General features: G+C 45.6%; 1 protein-coding gene across 4 annotated transcripts in view; it reads right to left on the bottom strand.

The window, feature by feature from the left end:
• Window positions 1-19,113, bottom strand: part of ATG13 (autophagy related 13) — a 45,722-nt gene that overhangs the window by 21,863 nt on the left and 4,746 nt on the right. For all 4 annotated transcript variants that reach the window (XM_048483788.1, XM_048483786.1, XM_048483787.1 and 1 more), the window contains exons 2-7: window positions 13,981-14,062; window positions 5,896-5,976; window positions 5,264-5,383; window positions 3,924-3,970; window positions 2,296-2,436; window positions 166-206 (exon numbers count right to left, since the gene is read on the bottom strand). In XM_048483788.1, the coding sequence (XP_048339745.1) occupies window positions 166-206; window positions 2,296-2,436; window positions 3,924-3,970; window positions 5,264-5,383; window positions 5,896-5,976; window positions 13,981-14,049 (499 nt within the window). In that variant the 5' untranslated portion in view covers window positions 14,050-14,062. The remainder of the gene's footprint in view (window positions 1-165; window positions 207-2,295; window positions 2,437-3,923; window positions 3,971-5,263; window positions 5,384-5,895; window positions 5,977-13,980; window positions 14,063-19,113) is intronic.

Here is a 19,113-nt window from a genome sequence, read left to right as displayed (position 1 = left end):
CATGATTCACCTCCCTAATGAAACTTGATCATATACATACCACCTTTGTTCTGTTATCCAGTTAATTCATTATTCCGTAATTCTTCCTTTCACCTCCTATCCCTCCATTTTAATTTAAGTTGCTAATAAAAATCTTATCAATAACAGAGCTTTGGTCAGATATACCTTCTCCTAGACCACTTAGCTGGACTTCTCCGAAGTATATCCTATAAATAGGGAGAAGATAGAGAAACAGCATTTTAGATGTAGGCTACCGAGCAGTATAACTCGGGCTAGGGCTTTTATAGCCCTGTCCCTTGCCTGGTGGAGCGCTCTTCCTCCAGCTGTCCAGGCCCTGCAGGACCTAAATGAGTTCCGCAGGGCCTGTAAGACTGAGCTGTTCCACCAGGCTTTCGGAGAGGCCAGCCGCTGATGTGTGCCCCCCTCTGCCCCCCTGTTTTTAGGGGATTTAAGCTGTTGGACGCCACCTGTTGTTCGTAATGGAAGTAAAATTAGAGCGCTGTGTTTTAAATGTTAAAATGTATGGAATTTATTTATTTATCTAACTGTTTTGTGTATTTGTGTGTGAACCGCCCTGAGCCCTTTGGGGGAGTGCGGTATACAAACCTAAATAATAATAATAATAATAATAATAATAATAATAATAATAATAATAATAATAATAATAATAATAATAATAATAATAATAATAATAATAATAATAATAATAAAAAAGCCCGACAGTGTTAATCACTAATGCGCACAATGCTTTACAATCCTGATCATCTTTGCCCATTTACAGATGGGAATCAGGGCTGAGCGACAGCAATTTGTCTAAGGTGATCCTTGCCTGAGCAGGAAATGCAAACCTATCATCAATATTTTATCAATTAAATTAAACAACTATCAACTGACAAAAAAACCCCACATTAATCAGAAAGATCCTAGTCCCGTGGTGGCAAACCTTTGGCACTCCAGATGTTATGGACTACAATTCCCATCAGCCCCTTCCAACATGGCCAATTGGCCATGCTGGAAGGGGCTGATGGGAATTGCAGTCCATAACATCTGGAGTGCCAAAGGTTCGCCACCACTGTCCTAGTCAGACTCAGAAACACTTCAGGTTTAGTCTTCTTTATTTTTTCTCCTAAATATCAATTCAACGGCTTAGAAGCAATTCCAAAACTTGGTACCCATGCAAGATCTGTACTAGTTTAATTCTCAGCAAATTAACCGTACCAAATCAGATTCTTTAAAAAGATATCCAGCTAGGTCTCCTACATGGTTGAACTGTTTACTTATAACTACCCCTCTCCATTCATCCGGAAATAGCATCCAAGTTTTAATAGATAGTTCTTCTAAGAATCAGACTGTGTATCTGTAATGAGCTAGTCATGAAAGGTATATTATCAGAGAAATGCCTTTGTATATTTTTGCTGAAAGCACACCATGGAAAACAAGTTAACTATTATGCATTGTACAGCCTGATCCTCTGAACTGCTCATCTCAAGTTTTCCAGTGCTTGCTTTGCACTAAAGAATAGAGAAGTAAAATGAAGGTAGGTACTTAATCCATTTTTGTTCAAAGAACAGTGTAAGAGTTGAAAGAGATACATGCAGTACATGATAAACAACTTCTGTAATTTCAGTGGGTCTCCTATACAGACCCTTTACCCAATACGAACAGAAGATTAATAAAATTTCATATTTGCATTATAATCAAAGTTCTCAGTACCTGCAAACAGGACTCAAAGTTAAACCTCAACTTTTTAGTTGAATTTCTACAGTCAAATTCAAAGTTGGTAACAAGCTTTTGGATGAATCACAATATAGACAGAAAAAGGAACAATAACTAACAGAAATGTATAAAACAGAATGAAATAAATAAGAAGTCACCCATTACAAAATGGAAGTTATCTTTTGTCAGATTTTAAAATAAGAGGGAGGGAGAGAGAGAGGGAAAGAAAGAAAGGAAGGAAGGAAGGAAGGAAGGAAGGAAGGAAGGAAGGAAGGAAGGAAGGAAGGAAGGAAGGAAGGAAGGAAGGAAGGAAGGAAGGAAGGAAGGAAGGAAGGAAGGAAGGAAGGAAGGGGGCTTTCCATATTCCACATCCAAAAAAGGAAAGAGAAAATATGTTTAAAGGATTAAGCAGCAAGTGAGCAAACATGCTAGATGTAAACGAAAAGAAGAATCTAAGTATGTAAACATGTGGTTAGAAAAAAGAACCTAACCAAAAAATATAATTAGATGTGGAGAGTGGAAAGGGCACATATGTGCCATAATTCTATCGTTTCAATGGAATTTTGGAGTCCATATTACCTGTACAATATTACATATTCATGACCCTGTTTCCTTGATAGTCTGTAGGCAGGTGTCACCCTGGTTATGGCAAGCAAAGACTTCAGCAACAGAGAGAGCCTGTTATACACAGTGTAGGAAACTTTGATTTCTTTATCACACCTAGAAAGCACACAGTAGCAGTTAGTTCAATATTCCCAGTGGAATGGTAAAAATGATGCCAATATAGGTTGGATATTATAAAATCTAGGGCTTGCCTTAGAATAACAATATGACATATGTACAATTTGACATATTAATGACCCTGTTTCCTTGACACTTATGGGAAGGTGTCACCCTGGTAATGGCAAGCAAAAACTTCAGCAACAGAGTCAGTTATACACAGTGTAGGAAACTTTGATTTCTGTATCACACCTAGAAAGCACACAGTAACAATTATTTCAATATTTCCAGTGGAATGGTAAAAATGATACCAATATAGGCAGCAGATTATAAAATCTAGGGCTTGCCATAGAATGACAAATTTGTTAAAAACAATTAGAATCATTATCATTAAGTTTAAAATTGTGAAATACAAATCTTTTTGTAGCAAGCAAACAATATATCTAATTCTTACCAAAAAATTTCAAATGTTTTCTTTTAACTTGACAGGTTTTAAGTAAATGTGTTTGATAGAGAGTTCTGAATTACGTTTTAGAAAACAAGTATAGAACAGAATGCACTCGTACTGAGTTCAGATTTAATTTTAAACTTCTAAGTGGCACAAGCGCTTTTTTAACATCTAATTAAAATTTTTCAAAATCCATTTGAAGTAAAAAAATCCACTGATAAATCACTGGTTTTGTACATATTAGGCTATAGTTCTGTGTTATTTTTCACCATTTATCACTCAATCCTGTATTAACAGTCACAAAATTTTATTAATGTGCACTTTTGATATTTATTTCAGCCTTTACAGCATTTCCCACAGATTTTGTTGAAATCTTTACCACAGTCTATGAGTAGCCAAATGTTATTCCATATGGACAGAGAAATTTGAGAGAGTGTGGCTTGCCGAAAACCATCCAGTGAGTTCGTGGCTAAGGCAAGATTTGAACCAGGGACTTCCCAGATAATAGCACCCTCTCTTCACTATTATGTCACACCAGTTTTAAAATCACTAGTCCAGCAGCAATGTTCTGCAAACTATACCTATGCTCACCTGTTCCAGTGGTTACTGTTACATCTTCCTGATTTGTAGTGCTGACAGATATTTCCATGTTATTTCCTTTGCTTGTATTTTGTAACATATATAGGAAATTATCAGATAATAACCCATCAAGAACCTTTGTAATAAACCACGTCTGGAAATATATACATTCCAGACAAGCTTCTAGGATTTGTAGAAGTGTCCAAGACTGATATTTGCATGTTACAAAGATGCATTTTGCTGTCGTTTTTCTACTTGTGTATAAAAATGTATGCAGAGAAATGGAAATCACTGATAGTGGACAAAGACTCTTATGCACTTGGTCACTAACAGTGCCATCCTAAACAGTTACATCCTTATAATTCCATTGATGTAGAAGGATATAACTCGGTTTAGGGTTGCACTTAAAGTCAGCTTCGACATACTAGCTACTGGGCAAGAATCAGCAACATATACTTACTTCTCATTCATTTCTAAACACCAAATTTCCAGCTCCATGGAATCCCCCTGTGATGGAAAATGGAATAATTAAACACATAGATAACATTACACCTTAGTGCATTTGTCCATACAGATCCTGTAATCCTCAGTTTAGCCTTTTGATGGCCCACACTACACCAGTGCCAAAGCTGATTGAATTTAAACCACTTCGTCCAGTAGCCTCATAAGAAGTTATATGGAGCACATTTTCAGCATTCATGTGTGGATAAATTTGCTGTGATCTGAAGCTAGATTAAGAATTCAGACAGATGTATGTAACAACAGCCACCAAGTGTTTGCCCCAGTAGGGTGAACACAGCTTTATTACATCTTTGCTCTTCAAATGACAGGTGTTATCTGCCAGTCAAGCAAAAGGTGACTTCACCAATTTATCCCATCCTCCTGTGTTTCAACATGATTTCAGTAAACATTCGTTCATTCATTCATTCATTAGATTTATTAATCGCCCTTCCCAGATCTGGCTCGGGGCGATGTACAAGCAAAATTACATTACATAAAAACTGTCTCGGCCATAAATACCCATAGTTTAAAAGTCGAAGACAGTACCCAAAATAATTAGATAAAACCACAAAATCCATAAAATCAACAATCAATAAAACCAAGCTTCATTGGAGTCTGCAGAAACCAAGCAGGAGAACTCCATGAAGTCCCGCAGGGCCCTGATCTCCTCTGGGAGACTGTTCCACCAGGAAGGGGCCAAGGCCAAGAAGGGGTAACTAGGTGTCACTTGGTTCCTGATCTTAATGTCTGTTGGGAGACATTCACAGGAAGGGCTTCTAAAGGACATTCATGGGTTCTAAGACATGGCTGTTTTGAATTTTATCCACTGCTCACGCAATAGCAACTGAAGAGAGAGCCACACAGATCGCTGGAGGACCCAGTGATCACAACATCACAAAAAAGTGAGGAGCTTGCAGAAGGAAAAAGCATAGAAACTATGTATATGTAGAAACATATAGTAAATTAAAAAAACACCAATCATTTGTTTTAAGCTGAAAAACTATTCTACAGAGAGGGTGACTGTGATGTTACAGGCACAGTGTTAATCGGTATTTTGCTCAGGCCCTAATGCTTCAAACATGCAAAATCCATCTTCTGGAGATTCATCTTTAAGGCAAGATTATGCATGTGATAATGACATAGTGTCATTTCAAGGATGAAGTGGTCTCCCCAAGAGGTCACCAACCCATAGTATCAGAAAGCACATGTTGTGAATACATATAAAAAACCAAAAATAAAAAGATGAATATTTCTAAGATGACAATAGTTAAGAGTCCTGTGGTTTTATTTATGCTTTACCTCTGAGGTTTTGAGAGAGATTTCCACACACATTGACCTCCCAACAGCAGGCAGCTGTCCCGCCAGAGCTTTTTTTGCTTCATGAGTAACTTCTGGTATGTCTTTGATTGCCAAGTTGAACTGCAAAATGAAGAGACATTTGTTTGAGAAATCTTTCAAGAACTTCAAACACAAAGTTTTATGCTGATCACACACTGCAGATTACTTGTAGCTGTACTGCAGCCTTTCCAACTATATTACTGTAAAACAGGAAGACACCTACTGGTTTCTTTATTATCCTTTCAGCCCTGTCACTCCTTTCAAGTGCCACAAGCATTTAACATTTCCCAATCAGAAATCAGCTAATTTCAAGTACTGTTCAAATACAGTTTTATAATTACTATTGTGAGCCACACAAAAAATGTTTAGTGATGGAATTAGATTTTTTAAAAATCTTAAATAATAAATTACTTAGAATTATTATATTTCTCTACTCGGACTCACACGAAGCTGGAGCCATACTGCATATGGCAAAAACATTAATATTTTTTCAGGGCACTATCTTCGTATTTCCACTTAAAGAGATTCCTGCATCGTAACAGATCACAACAAATTACAGAGTCATAGGATTGTTTGAATGAATATATATTTACCCAATCAGAGCCAGTTGGTGAGGATGATGATCGAGTACAGATCTTTTCTCCAAGACGGGCCTGAACAATGACTTGCACAGTCTGAAAGAAAAATATACATTTATTTGCTAATTTGTACCAAGCCTTTCTTCCCAATGGGGACCCAAAGAGGCCTACGTCTTTCTCCTCTCCTCCATTTTATCCTACCTGCGAGGTAGATTAGGCTGAGTGTGTGACTGGCCCAAAGCCAGCCAGAAAGCCTCCAAGGGTCTCCCAGATCCTCGTCTGACTCTGATTACTACAACACATGCACACTCAGCTCTTGAGTCATCAGAAATTATTATTCTCACCCCATTCAAGCTCTTAAAGAATTACTATAATGGAAAGAGATTAAATGGAACGAAGAAACAAAGGAGAACGACCCATTGGCTACTCACCGTGAAGGGGTCTTCTCTTGGGTGGTGAAGGCCATCTTGATGGGTTGTACTTCTTTACCAATCGCTAGTGAGGCAGGAAGAGCTTTTGGTGACTTCCTGTTGGCGCCAAAACCCAGTATCTGACGAGCCGAGAAAGTGGACAAGCAGACAAGAGAAACAGACAGCACCAACACTGTGTTAACCTACTCTAACTAAGAGAAAAAACTCTAACATTGCGAACATGGAAGGAACCAAAAACTCTAGATTCAAAAACTGGATTAACTAACTCCCTGCAGACAAAAATTTTCAGATTGATAGTCCAGACTACCGGGAGCATATTATCAGAGGAGAACGAGAACAGGGAGGGCCAAGATGGTCTTCACCACCCAAGAGAAGACCCCTTCATGGTGAGTAGCCAATGGGTCGTTCTCTAGGGTGGTTCCGGCCATCTTGATGGGACTCCCCAAGCAGTACCCCAATAGGGTGGGTTCCGTTAGTCTCCAATAATATGCTCCAGGACCCTTCTGCCGAAGGAAGCCTGGACAGCGTCCAAAGATGTCAGCCTATAGTGTCTGACAAAAGATGACGGGGATGCCCAAGTGGCAGCCCTACATATTTGGTCTATGGGAACCAGCTTGACTAGGGCTGCATTAGCTGCTGCGCTTCTAGTAGAGTGGGCCGTGATCCCACTCGGCACCGGAAGATTATTAGCCTTGTGTGCCTCAATAATACATGCCCTGATATTTGAGCTAATGGCAGCAGCTGACATTGCCTCCCCCAATTTGGGGGGAGCCACATTGACAAAAAGAGCTTCTGATTTCCTAAGCTGCTCAGTGCGTATGATGAACGCTTTTAGCGCCTGTTGTACGTCCAAACAATGCCAGAGGCGCTCTCTGGGATGAGAGGGCCTGGGACAAAAGTTAGGCAAAACGACCTCCTGTCTCAGGTGGAATTCTGAGGCGACCTTAGGCCGGAAGGTCGGGTCCAACTTCAATACTACCCTGTCGGGGAAAAACTGGCAAAGGTTGGGGTTGACGGACAGGGCCCTAAGCTCCGACATGCGTCGGGCGGAAGTAATGGCCACCAAAAAAAGGAGCTTCATGCGCAACCAGCGGAGATGAATGGACTGGACCGGCTCAAACGGTGACTTGGTGAGCGCATCCAACACCGCGTGGAGCCGCCAGGAGGGGAAACGATGGGCGGTTGGAGCCTGCGACTGCTTCACCCCCTTCAGGAACTGGATAACGTCTGGATGACGGCTAATGGAAACATCACCGACGGATGGGAGAACGGTAGCAAGAGCTGCGATCTGCTGCCTCAGCATGGAAGAGCGGAGGCCTCCAGCGAAACCGTCCTGTAGGAAGGCCAAGATGGAAGAAATAGAAGGAACCTCTGGATCGACCTGCTTTCTCCTACACCACCTAGCAAACGCCTTCCAGGATGAGTTGTAAATCCCGATGGTGGACCTACGCCTGGCTGCCACCATAGTGTCCACCACCGCCTCGGAGTAGCCCTTGCTAATCAGCCCTCTCCGCTCAAGAGCCACGCGGTCAGCTTGAGCCACCCTGGATCCGGGTGGAGAAGGGGCCCTTGAGACAGCAGATCCTGAGGGACTGGGAGAAGGAACAGCGGCGCTATGGAGAGTTCCTGAAGCACGGAGTACCACGACCTCCTGGGCCAGTTCGGTGCCACCAGAATGATTTCCCTCCCCTCCTCCTGGACTCTCCGAAGCAACCTGTGCAGCAGGGCTGGGGGAGGGAAAGCATAGAGGAGACCGGTCGGCCAATGAGCTGACAGAGCATCCACGGCGGCCGCTTGAGGGTGGAAGAAGCGTGTGATGAAGACGCTGATCTGCGCGTTCAGGTGAGTGGCGAACAGGTCTATCACCGGCTCTCCGAATCTGGTCACGATTTGACTGAAGACCTGAGGCTTGAGCCTCCATTCCGCGTTCGACAACCTTGTCCGACTGAGCCAGTCCGCCTCCGTGTTGAGGCAACCCCGAACATGTTCCGCCTTCAGGGAGGTCAGGTTTGCTTCCGCCCACTGCAGGACCCGGTAGGCCTCCCTGTGTAGCTGGGAGGATCGAGACCCCCCCTGATGATTTAGATAACAGTTGGCAGAAACATTGTCGGTGTGCACCACAACATGTCGGTGCAGGATACTGGCTCTGAAGGACCGAAGGGCTAGGAGGATGGCCTTGATTTCCAGGACATTGATGGGTAGAGAAGCCTGAGAGGGGGTCCAGAGACCCTGAGCAAACTGCTGGTTCAACTTGGCCCCCCACCCCCTGAGGCTGGCATCGGTGAAGATGTGAAGTTGCTGCTGAGCCGCAAACACCTTCCCCCCGCTCAGATTGCTCGCTGAAGTCCACCAGCTGAGACTGGCCCGCGCGGAGGGCGACAGGGGGAGCACTCGGTCTCTCCTCTGGATGATGCGCTATGCATGCGGACGCAGTAGAGCCTGCAGAGGCCGAGCATGGGCCCTGCCCCATTGGATGAGGTCCATGGTAGACATCAGGAGCCCTAACAAGCTGGCAAGCTGGAGCAGGGTCGTGGATCTGGCCTTTAGCATCCTGAAACAAAACTCCTGAATCTTTTTCACCTTGGATGGAGGGACGAAGAGGGTGCAAGAGGAGGTATCTATCAGAGCACCAAGGTGCTCCATCCGCTGAGCGGGGATGACAGAGCTCTTGTTCAGGTTGACAACAAATCCGTGGTTCGACAGCGTTCTCCGCACCAAGTCGACATCCCTGGACGCCTGCGCTCTGGACCTGGACCGAAGGAGAAGGTCGTCCAGATAAGGGTGGATGTGGACCCCCTGGCTGCGCAGAAGGGCTATCGGAGCGACCAGAACCTTGGTAAACACCCGGGGCGCAGTCGCCAGGCCGAAGGGAAGAGCCACGTATTGGAAATGTAGATTTCCCAGGGCGAAACGAAGGAAGCGGGAGTGCGGGGGGCAAATTGGGATGTGCAGGTATGCATCCTTCAGGTCGAGAGAAGTCAGGAAATCACCCTGTTGGATTGCCGCTACAGTCGATCTGAGCGTCTCCATGCGGAAACGAAACTTGCGAAGGAAGCGATTCACGTGACGGAGATTGAGGATGGCCCTGGAGTCCCCATTCTTTTTGGGGACAGTGAAAAAATGGGAGTAGACTCCCACTCCCTCCTGGCCCAGGGGGACTGGTTCGACTGCTCTGATGGAAAGCAGGTGAGAAATTGCTGACTTCAACCTGGCGACCTTTCCCGGTTTCGAACTGATGGGGGAGGGAAGGAACCGGTCCCGTGGCAAGCAGCGGAACTCTAAGGAGTAGCCGGAGGAAACAATCTCCTGAATCCATTGGTCGGTAAAAGGGGCCGTCCACTGATGTTGGAAGTGACGAAGCCGGCCTCCTATTGGTATGTGGGGGCAGTCATGCCTTAATGCCCTGGGCAGGATCAGGGCGGAAGGACTTTCCTCCTCTGTCCTCTGAAGTCCTGTCGTTTCCGAAAGGAACTCTGACCCTGCCAGGAAGATCGTCTGCCCTCCCGTTGCGGCCGAAAGGACGACCGAAAGGACCGAAAGGCTGGCTTGTGGGCGAACCTGGGCTTGTCCGCTCTGACGTAGTGGGGCATGGTCTTTTTTCGGTCCTTAGACTCCACCAGGATCTTTTCCAATTCGGTGCCAAAAAGAGAGTGAAAATGCCGGCCTGGTAATGCGTGAATCAACTAGGCCTTAGCCACCGTCTTACTGGAGAGGGTGTCAGCCTGCCAAGGCTTGAGCCAAACCAGGTGCCTCTGGTGACAGCCGCCCCGATGATGATACCATGATCGCTGAGACGAAGTCAAAAAATGCGTACGCGAGAAGTGGAATCCGCGAGGGAAAGACACGGCCATAATCGCTCTTTCAACACCCTCCACGAATACCCTGGTCACTGGGGCAGGATGATGGCTGGAACAGTCGTTTTCAGCCAGACCAGGGTGAGCTCACCGGCCAGCAGTAGCCGAAGAGGCTAGAATTCTGGCAGCCATGGCAGAACCCTGGAAAGTGGACCCTGCACGCTGGCTAGCCTCCCAGCTTTTTCTGTCAAGCAGGGTCCCCTAATGCTGCCCTCCGGCCCGTCCTTTTGCACTAGGCCCCGAGGGGGGTACGCAGTGGGCGGCATTGACAGAGGCCATCTACAAAAGCGGGGTCTTAATGGAGACCGTGAAGATGCTCTGGGGGGCAAGGTATAGCTTGTTAAAACAGAAGGAAAGCCCTTATTAGAGGCTGGATTAATCCCACTCGCTTTCTGAATTCTGGCTTCTAAAAATTCGATGTAAGCGGAAGAACTGGGACACCCTCATCCTCCAAAGCGAGGGGAAAGGCCGGGGAAGTCAGCCTTCCCTTAGGGCACCCCTTGGATGGAGTTTGGAGGGCTGGAGTGGAGTTCGGATCCTCAAGCGTCCTCGAGTGTCGTGTAAGGCTAAAGCGGAGAAATGGTCTTCCGTGAGCAATGTGGGGGAGCTGCTCAACTTTTAAAGAGCCCTGTGACTTTTGGTCTGTTGGCTCAGGGGCAGGGGGGGCTCTGGGTCAGAAAAATGATCTGACCCTGACAGTTCCCCCTCACTAATGTCACTGATATCAGAACCGTAAGGGAGGGCTAACCAGTCCCTGTCCTACGATCTTCTGGGAGACCCTGGGTGATCTGTGTCTCTGTGGCGCGCCCTCTCCTTTCCCAGGGAAGGGGGGGGGGATCTGATGCGAAACCTGCTCCCTAATGGAGGAGTGCATTAAGGCCACTAACTGCCGGGGGGAAAACTGGCTCCAATCATTGGGAATATCCTCCCCCCGTGTGGATGGGCCCGGTACCGCTAAATCCTGCCCATAAAAATCGAAGTCCCTCTGATCGATGCGTCTGCGTCGAGAAGGATCGGCCAGGCTGTCCGCTGCGCGGGCGGAGGAAACGGCAGAGTCGGTGTGGCGCGGCCCTCCTTCGGCAGGACGACTTCCCGCCTCTTTTTCCCTGCCGCGGCTGCCGCCTGCTAGTTCTCGGCGGCCCGTGCACGGGCCGGCTGAACTTGCGCGCCTCGTTCCTCTCTCTCCCGGCGAGCGGGAGGCGTTGCGCTGACGGGCCCGATGGCCGGTCATCGAGGCGCGGGGCTGCTCCGCTCGCTCGGCTCCACCGCTACGGGGGGGCGAGCGCGAAGCCCGGGCCGCTGCCCTGGTGTTTTCTGCAGCGGATCTGCAGAAGCCCTCCCTGGGCGGGGAAAAAGGCGCCGTGGCCATGGCCCCTGAGGGCACGAAAAAACTCCTCCGCTGAGGTAAAAACGGAGACGGAGGGAAGAGACAGACGAGGTAAACACTCACAATCCACGAAGGGAAGGGGATACACGAAGAATCCACAGAAAAGAAAAGACGAAGAGAAGCTGCAAGGAGCCTGACGAAATTGCTGCTCTCACTAGCGTAGGCAGGAAGATACTGGGTTTTGGCGCCAACAGGAAGTCACCAAAAGCTCTTCCTGCCTCACTAGCGATTGGTAAAGAAGTACAACCCATCAAGATGGCCGGAACCACCCTAGAGAAATATTATTTTTTCCTGTTATAACCCTGTAGCCCCTGATGCTTGTCAATGACAAGCAGGAACAATTTTTTAAAGTTGTCATCCTTGTAATATCAAGACACTGTGAAAATTATTCCCTACATCAAAGGCTAGGGGAAATCATCATCTTGAACCTGAGGAGGATAAGTAATCAAATAGTAGTTTCTCAGTTTATTTTTTAAGTCTTTGTTTTTTCGATTGTAGTTCATCTTTTTCATTCCTTCCTGGAGACATGTCACCCAGCCTCACTGTTTTTGTGGCCCTTTGTGCAGTTACAATTCTCCACACAATTGCATGTTTCACAGCGGTATCTTCCTGTGTTTTCTTGTTTACACATGAGAAGGGGCCCTGATGCTTCCCCTGAGCCTGATCACCATTTTGCCTGCCCCACGCTTCTCCTGTTTCTAGGGTCAGGTGGTTATTGGTTGCTTGTTTCTGGGTGTTCTTTTTAAACGCTGTCTCTATGAGCTATCACTCTTGGAATAGATTGAAAGTGTTTTTTAAAAAATAAAAAGGAGCCCCATCAATTCCTGGAAATGCCAGCAGAACTGCTCCTGCATGAGCAGAAGGAGGCAGGTAGGAGTGACAAAACCCCAAGTAAGATAAACGTTTCCTGATTCCCTCTGCAGGGAAAGAGAACCAGCAGTAAAGTCGCAATTTACCAGATTTGGAAAGCCAATTGCTACAAAGAGGAAGGCAATGGCAAAACACCTCAAAATGGTGATTTTAAAGAGGCAAAAATGAATGCATAATGGAAAGTCTACAGTGAAGGGAGGGTAAACTCACTGTGAGGCAGAATGCAAGTGTGTAAAAAGTGTGTGTTCTCTACAAAATCACCATCAATTTCACAGATAGCCAGACAATAGAACAGAAACCTTTGTTGATTTTCACTGAAAGCACTAATAGAGGCATAAGCTTCAGGAATCTCAGGTGGATTCTGCACGGGCCAAAAACAGCGGTGTGAAAACAGTGTAAAATGGTTTAATTGGCTGTTTCCGCACAGCCAGAGTAGAGGGGCTGCACTGGCATGAACCATGCTGATACAAGACCCGGGGCCGTTTGCACAAACAACCCCACTGGCTGCGGAGCTGGCGGAGCAGGCTCCGCATGGCCGCACAGCATCCCAAATACCTCCTTACCTCCTCCTGGCTTCCATCACTCTGTGGAGGCAAGGGACACGCCCCCATGGCTAGAGCGACAGCTGCAGGGACAGAGGCCAGGAGGCGTGTCCCCTGGCCTCCACAGAGCAATGGAAGCTAGAAGGAGGTAAGGAGGCATTTGGGGCCAGCGCGGGGACAATACCGCCTTCCACCTGCTGCCATTCACACTGTGTTTTTACCGTCCCTAGGGCACTGTTATTGGGCTGTGTGGAAACAGCCAGTGTAAAAGGGTTTATAGTGTTTTCACACTGCTGTTTTTCACCCAAGCGGAATCCGCCTCAGAGTCTGGAGTTACCATGTATTTGGGTGTCTTAGTTGATAGTGTGATTGGTGTTTGGAATGTGCTGCCACAGGAGGTGGTGATGGCCACTAACCTGGATAGCTTTAAAAAGGGCTTGGACAGATTTATGGAGGTGAAGTCTATGGCTACCAAACTTGATCTTCCTTGATCTGAGATTGCAAATGCCTTCACAGACCAGGTACTTGGGAGCAGCAGCAGCAGCCGCAGAAGGCCATTGCTTTCACATCCTGCATGTGAGCTCCCAAAGGCTACTGTTGGGCCACTGTGAGTAGCAGAGAGCTGGACTACATGGACTCTGGTCTGATCCAGCTGGCTTGTTCTTATGTTCTTACGTTCTTATTTATGTCCACATCCACTAATAGGATCATCTATGGTTCATCAACATTATGATAGGTTATTTAACAGTATAAGAGCACCACATTTGAGAGACTGATGGATGCAGAAATACCACAGTATTTCTAAAATATTATATTTCCGGTTGTTCCATATGATTTATTCCATACCTTCACAAAGTATCAGAGTCAAGGTTCAAGTTCAAAATGCTATTAAGACCCATTTTGTATTAAATTTTGTTTTAGTCACAGTATAAACATGGGTACACAGACGACTTCAAGGAGTTCCCGTTTTTGTAACACAAATGCATAACCTATGGTGATAACACAACAAAAATTACCTTTAAAGCAAAAAATTTGATGAATTTGTCCAGGTCCTTCCTGTCCTGGGAACTGAGATCAGTGTCCATTGCATATGGAAACCTGGAATAGAGAAGATGTATAAATGTCCCAATTTTTATTTAGGTTTCTAAATGAAACCCTATGAAAATAATATTTATGAGTGAATATCTTATTTTCAATAGTGACAAACAATCTGTGTCTTTCAGAAACAGTTCAGTAATCAGGCCAGGATCAGAGCACATTTCATTTAAGCTGAATGTGCTAAAAAAACTTTTCATTGTTATGCGCATCTTAAGAAAACCTATTTTATATTTACAGTCTAACCAAGATGCTTGCAGGCTGACTTGTGCCTTATCAGGCCTTGAAGATCATCTTTGCTGCTCTCCTAAAACAAAAGCTTGTATTATGTAGAGGTATGCACTATTTCTTCCCCTATGGATGGGCTGTTGACCAAGCTCCTTTTGACCATTCTGGCTCTTCAAAGCCATAAATAGAAGAAAATTCTCCCTCAGGAATAATTCTGTACAAAATAAAGGTCTACACGAGCCTCATTTCTGTTTTAGTCCTCCTTGATACTGGGAAGAGGGGCTTTTATCCTTTCTACAGCACCAACAGGGCAATTACTGCAAGGCCATCACTTTAACATTCCCCCTGTATTTCAACTGTTCAATGGGCAATATACAGGGGGAAAAATCAGGAAATGGTTTCATTATATCCATGTCCAAACAAAGAGTCTGATAGAACAAAACTGAGATGTGGCATAAACCAGAGGCATAGCTGGGCCAAACTGCGTCCGGGGTCTCCCCCCCCATACACCCCCACACACCCCACACCCACGTGGTGCCCCCTTCCCACTTACCTGAGTTCATCCTGAAAAAGTTCAGGCTGAGAAACCGGCCTATTCAGTTCAGGCTGCAAAAAACACTCTGGTGGGAACTAAACTTCCCAGGAGACCTTAGGGCTCACAAGGTCTCCTGGGTAGTGGACTTCCCACCGGGGTGCTTTTTGCAGCCTGAACTGAATAGGCTGGTTTCTCAGCCTGAACTTTTTCAGGCTGAACTAAAGTGTGGGAAGGGGACATGGGGGAAGGAGGAGGGGTCAGGGGGCGATCCCCCACCCGGATTCATCTGGTGCACTGGCACCCCCCTGCCCCCTTATAGCTTTGCCACTGGCACAAACTGCCATCTCTCTATATATATAGATGGCACTTTATATATATACTTTATATATATATATATAAAGCTAACAGTGTTTTTGTTAGTGTTAGTATAACTCAGTAACTGCTGGGCCAATTCCTCTGAAAATTCCCAGCCACTATAGTCAGCCAGGTGAGAGTGTTTTTAGATGTTCACATACCTGAAATTTCACACCTGGCACAGGTAAAACACCTTTTTCTGGCGCTCCATGGTGAAGGACATGCAGCTGCCTATGTGTAACTGTCACCCTTAGAATGTTCGTGCAGCTTAGAATGTTCACTCAGATGGCCAGATATGAGCAGTGAAAACAGTACATAGGCAGTATCTCGAGTGGAAGTGAAACACATTCACACACATACACACGAGGGAGAGGAAAGGGAGGGAGAGGGAGGGAGGGGTGGCATGCAAGGGAAGAGAGGGAGGGAGAGGAAAGGGACGGAGGGGGAGGCATGCAAGGGAAGAGAAGTGAGAGAGGGGAGAGAGTGAGGGGTGGCATGCAAGGGACGGGAGGCAGGGGACCCAGCATCTTGATATAACCCACCCACCCTAGCTGAGGGAAAGAGAAGGGAGGGAGGGGTGGCATGCAAGGGAAAAGAAGTGAGGGAGGGAAGAGAGTGAGGGGCGACATGCAAGGGACGGGAGGGAAGGGCCAGGCACCCTAGATTCCCTGAATACTGTGGTTACAGTTAAGAAAACCAGGCACACATTACTCAGGAGTAAGCTCGGTACAGCAACCGTGACATACTTTGAATGGCTGCATCGCGCCCCTCAGAGGGTTTCCTCAGAAGCGACACCCACTGCCACCAACCAAACTTACTCCCAGCCATGACCAGCCAGCCTAGATGTGTGGGAGGGGTTCCTTTCCATCCTTCCCCCAAGGAATGCGGGCACACACATCAATGACATCACACAGTATCAGGCTGCGTATCAATGCCTGCCTGGTGCAACGCACCCCCCCCCCCCGTAGCTCTGCTATTGGGGTGGTGGACCTGGGTGCCAGGTCCAAGTGGTAGACCAGGGCGCCTCACTGGCTTCAGGTGGTAGACCTGGGAGCCCTCACCAACTTGGCACTTTCCCGTGAGATTGGCAGACGGCTCGGTCTCCCCCCCAGAGGCACAGCAAGGGGGGAAAAGCCCAGTACACTGGTGCATCCTCTGTCCCTGTCTTTCCCTGGAAAGTCCCCACCCTGGAATGCCTCCACCACGCCCCCGGAACGCCCTCGCCTCACCCCCACAAGGGTCCTGGGGGGTACACGGGAAACTCAGATTTTGCCACAGGCTCCGTTTTCCCTAGATACGCCTCTGGTTCAGCTGCACCATATATTACTATTACTATTACTATTACTATTACTATTACTATTATTATTATTATTAATTGGGTTTATAGACCGCCCTCCCCCGAAGGGCTCAGTTGTAAAGGACTTTCTTATTCCATGCTTTTGTGTAAGCATGAGATGGAGGCAGGATTATGAACAGGTAATATTCAAGGTAATATTCATCAACTATACACGGAAAGGGTGCTTGTTAAGGGGAAGGAATCACTATAGATGAGTCATCATGAAAGCATCTCTACAGAAAGGCAGGCAGGCACTCACAGAGATTGCTATGCACTTGATTTCAGAAGAGTAGAAAGAAAGGAAAGTCTATAGGGAAGATAAACTCCATTTAGAAGAAGAAGAGTTTGGATGAATAACCCACCTTTCTCTCCTGTAAGGACACTCAAGGTGGCTTACAAACTCTTTTCCTCTCCCCACAATAGACCCTTCCATGTGGTAGGTAGGGCTGAGAGAATTCTGAAGAACTGTGACTAGCCCAAGGTCACCGAGCAGGAATGTAGGAGTGTGGAAACCATCTGGTTCACCAGATAAGCCTCTGCAACTCAGGTGGAGGAGTGGAGAATCAAACCCAATTCTCCAGATTAGAATCCACCTTTTAACCATTTACACCATGCTGGCTCTCTTAGCACTATGGACAAACCACACTTCCCTTTACTGCATGTTGTGTATGTGCAACAGGGGATTCAAACTCCTCTCTACTGTAGAGACGGGGCTCCTACAGAGTATGCCATAGTTATGACCACAACAGAAGGTACTATGTTTCTTTTGTTGTGTCCTGAATGTGATTAAGAGCATGGCGACCTTCACAATATCAGCAAATATTATTGTAACATTCAGGTTGTTCACATCGAATCGGCACACCATTTTTTTGATTTGTAATTTAGTGGTAGAGCACATGTTGATAGTCTTAGGCGAAATCTCCAATCAAAAACAATTTAGAAGAGAAGTGACAGACTGTTGTGAGTCTTGAGTAGGAAATAATGAATTCAATAAACTTTGGGTCTTACTCAAAATAAGGACAGTTTCATACGTGTAAAGCAGTCTCTTTAATGCCAGTATTTCAGTAATCTCACATGTCCTTGAAAATGTCAAGACGGATTCTGTTGAAATTCCAAATAAAAGGCAAACACCTCTCTCTGATTCACAAACTCATTGAAGATTCCATTCCTTCTTTGACTACCTGATGATGTTTTGAATGTGGGCAGCTGTTGCCTTGGCAACAGTTGCATCACTATCACCTTAGAGGATCAGGGAGCACGAGACAAAGTTCCAAGTAAAGCTCTGATATCTTTGGGAGAAATAATTATCATTAAATCCACATCTAATGCACCCATTAGCTTTTGTTGGACCTAAAGAATTGGTTGAAATCACACAACCCTGTTACTCTGAGAAAGACAGATCATGACTTTTAAGGAACTAACACAAAAGAACAGCTTCTGGGACAGATAAGCATCACTATTGTATTTACAGAAAACTGGCTGGGAACCCACTAGAATCTTCCTCATGAAAGAAAAGCAAGAAATATAATGTAATAAGCAATTAAAAAATCCATCCTCCCATATAAGAAAGAACTAAACTATTACGTGTTCAATGCTACAGTATAAAGCAGTTTCATGTGTATATTTGTGTGTGCACTTGTCATTTTTTCTTATCTCCTACACTAAGAAGGTCTACAAGGACTCAAAAATCTGCCTTTAGTGCAACTGTACAGAAGGTACATGCCATACTGTTGCATTTCCAGAGCATTTCATTTAATGTGTGAGTTACACTTTTGGGGAGGAGGGTGTGTGAGTGCACACTGTATATATACCATGAAGAACCATGGGTGACTCCTGGTTCTTTTAACATGTGCAGCGTGCAACTGTGCAGCGTACACAGTTGCCCAAGCTGTATTGGGTCTCACACATACTGGACTTGATTTTCACGGCAAATGTAAATCCAGGCCTGATTTAATCAGATGCCATGCTATGGTTGGATCATTTTATCCTGAAAGCCCATCTGGGCCTTGTCTCCTCTCCGACTTTTAGGCAACAGGCAGATTTATGCTCGCCCACAGTGTCCAGAATGCTCTGAGGGATCACCAGTGACTCTTTAGATGTAATTACAGACAAGTGGCATCATCATCTCTTTGAGAACATAGACAGAGTTGTTCTCTTCGCCCTTGTTTGAAACTCCTTGGTACTCCATGGAGCTAAGAGACAGAAAACTGGAGTTTAGATGACCAGTGTGAGTCTGGTGATGTACTCATGCTGAGACTTCAAGAACATCTTGCAGAGTGTTTATGAAGACCTATGAGATGGCAGTGAAGGTCACAAAAAAGCTTTCTATTTGGCCTTCACTGTGTCTGCTAGCTCTCATTCAGCTCAATTGTTTAAACTGGTTCAATCTTCAGTCTGTGTAAGAGAGAGTTCAGTTCAGAGTCTCTAGAAAAAGGAGACTGAGCAAGGTGTTGAAGAGTGCTGTGAGATCAATCTGTGTTCTGTGTGGAAGTTATTCATCTAAATGGCAAGTAAAGAAAATAAGGCTTTGCGGCCATGTCTAAGGAATTCTAAAGAAAGAATAGTACACATATCTGAAACTATTATGCTTATATGCCTATC

This window comes from Sphaerodactylus townsendi, linkage group LG02 (genome assembly GCF_021028975.2).
Source record: "Sphaerodactylus townsendi isolate TG3544 linkage group LG02, MPM_Stown_v2.3, whole genome shotgun sequence".
Lineage (NCBI taxonomy): Eukaryota > Metazoa > Chordata > Lepidosauria > Squamata > Sphaerodactylidae > Sphaerodactylus > Sphaerodactylus townsendi.
This window is presented reverse-complemented; position numbering and strand designations above follow the sequence as displayed.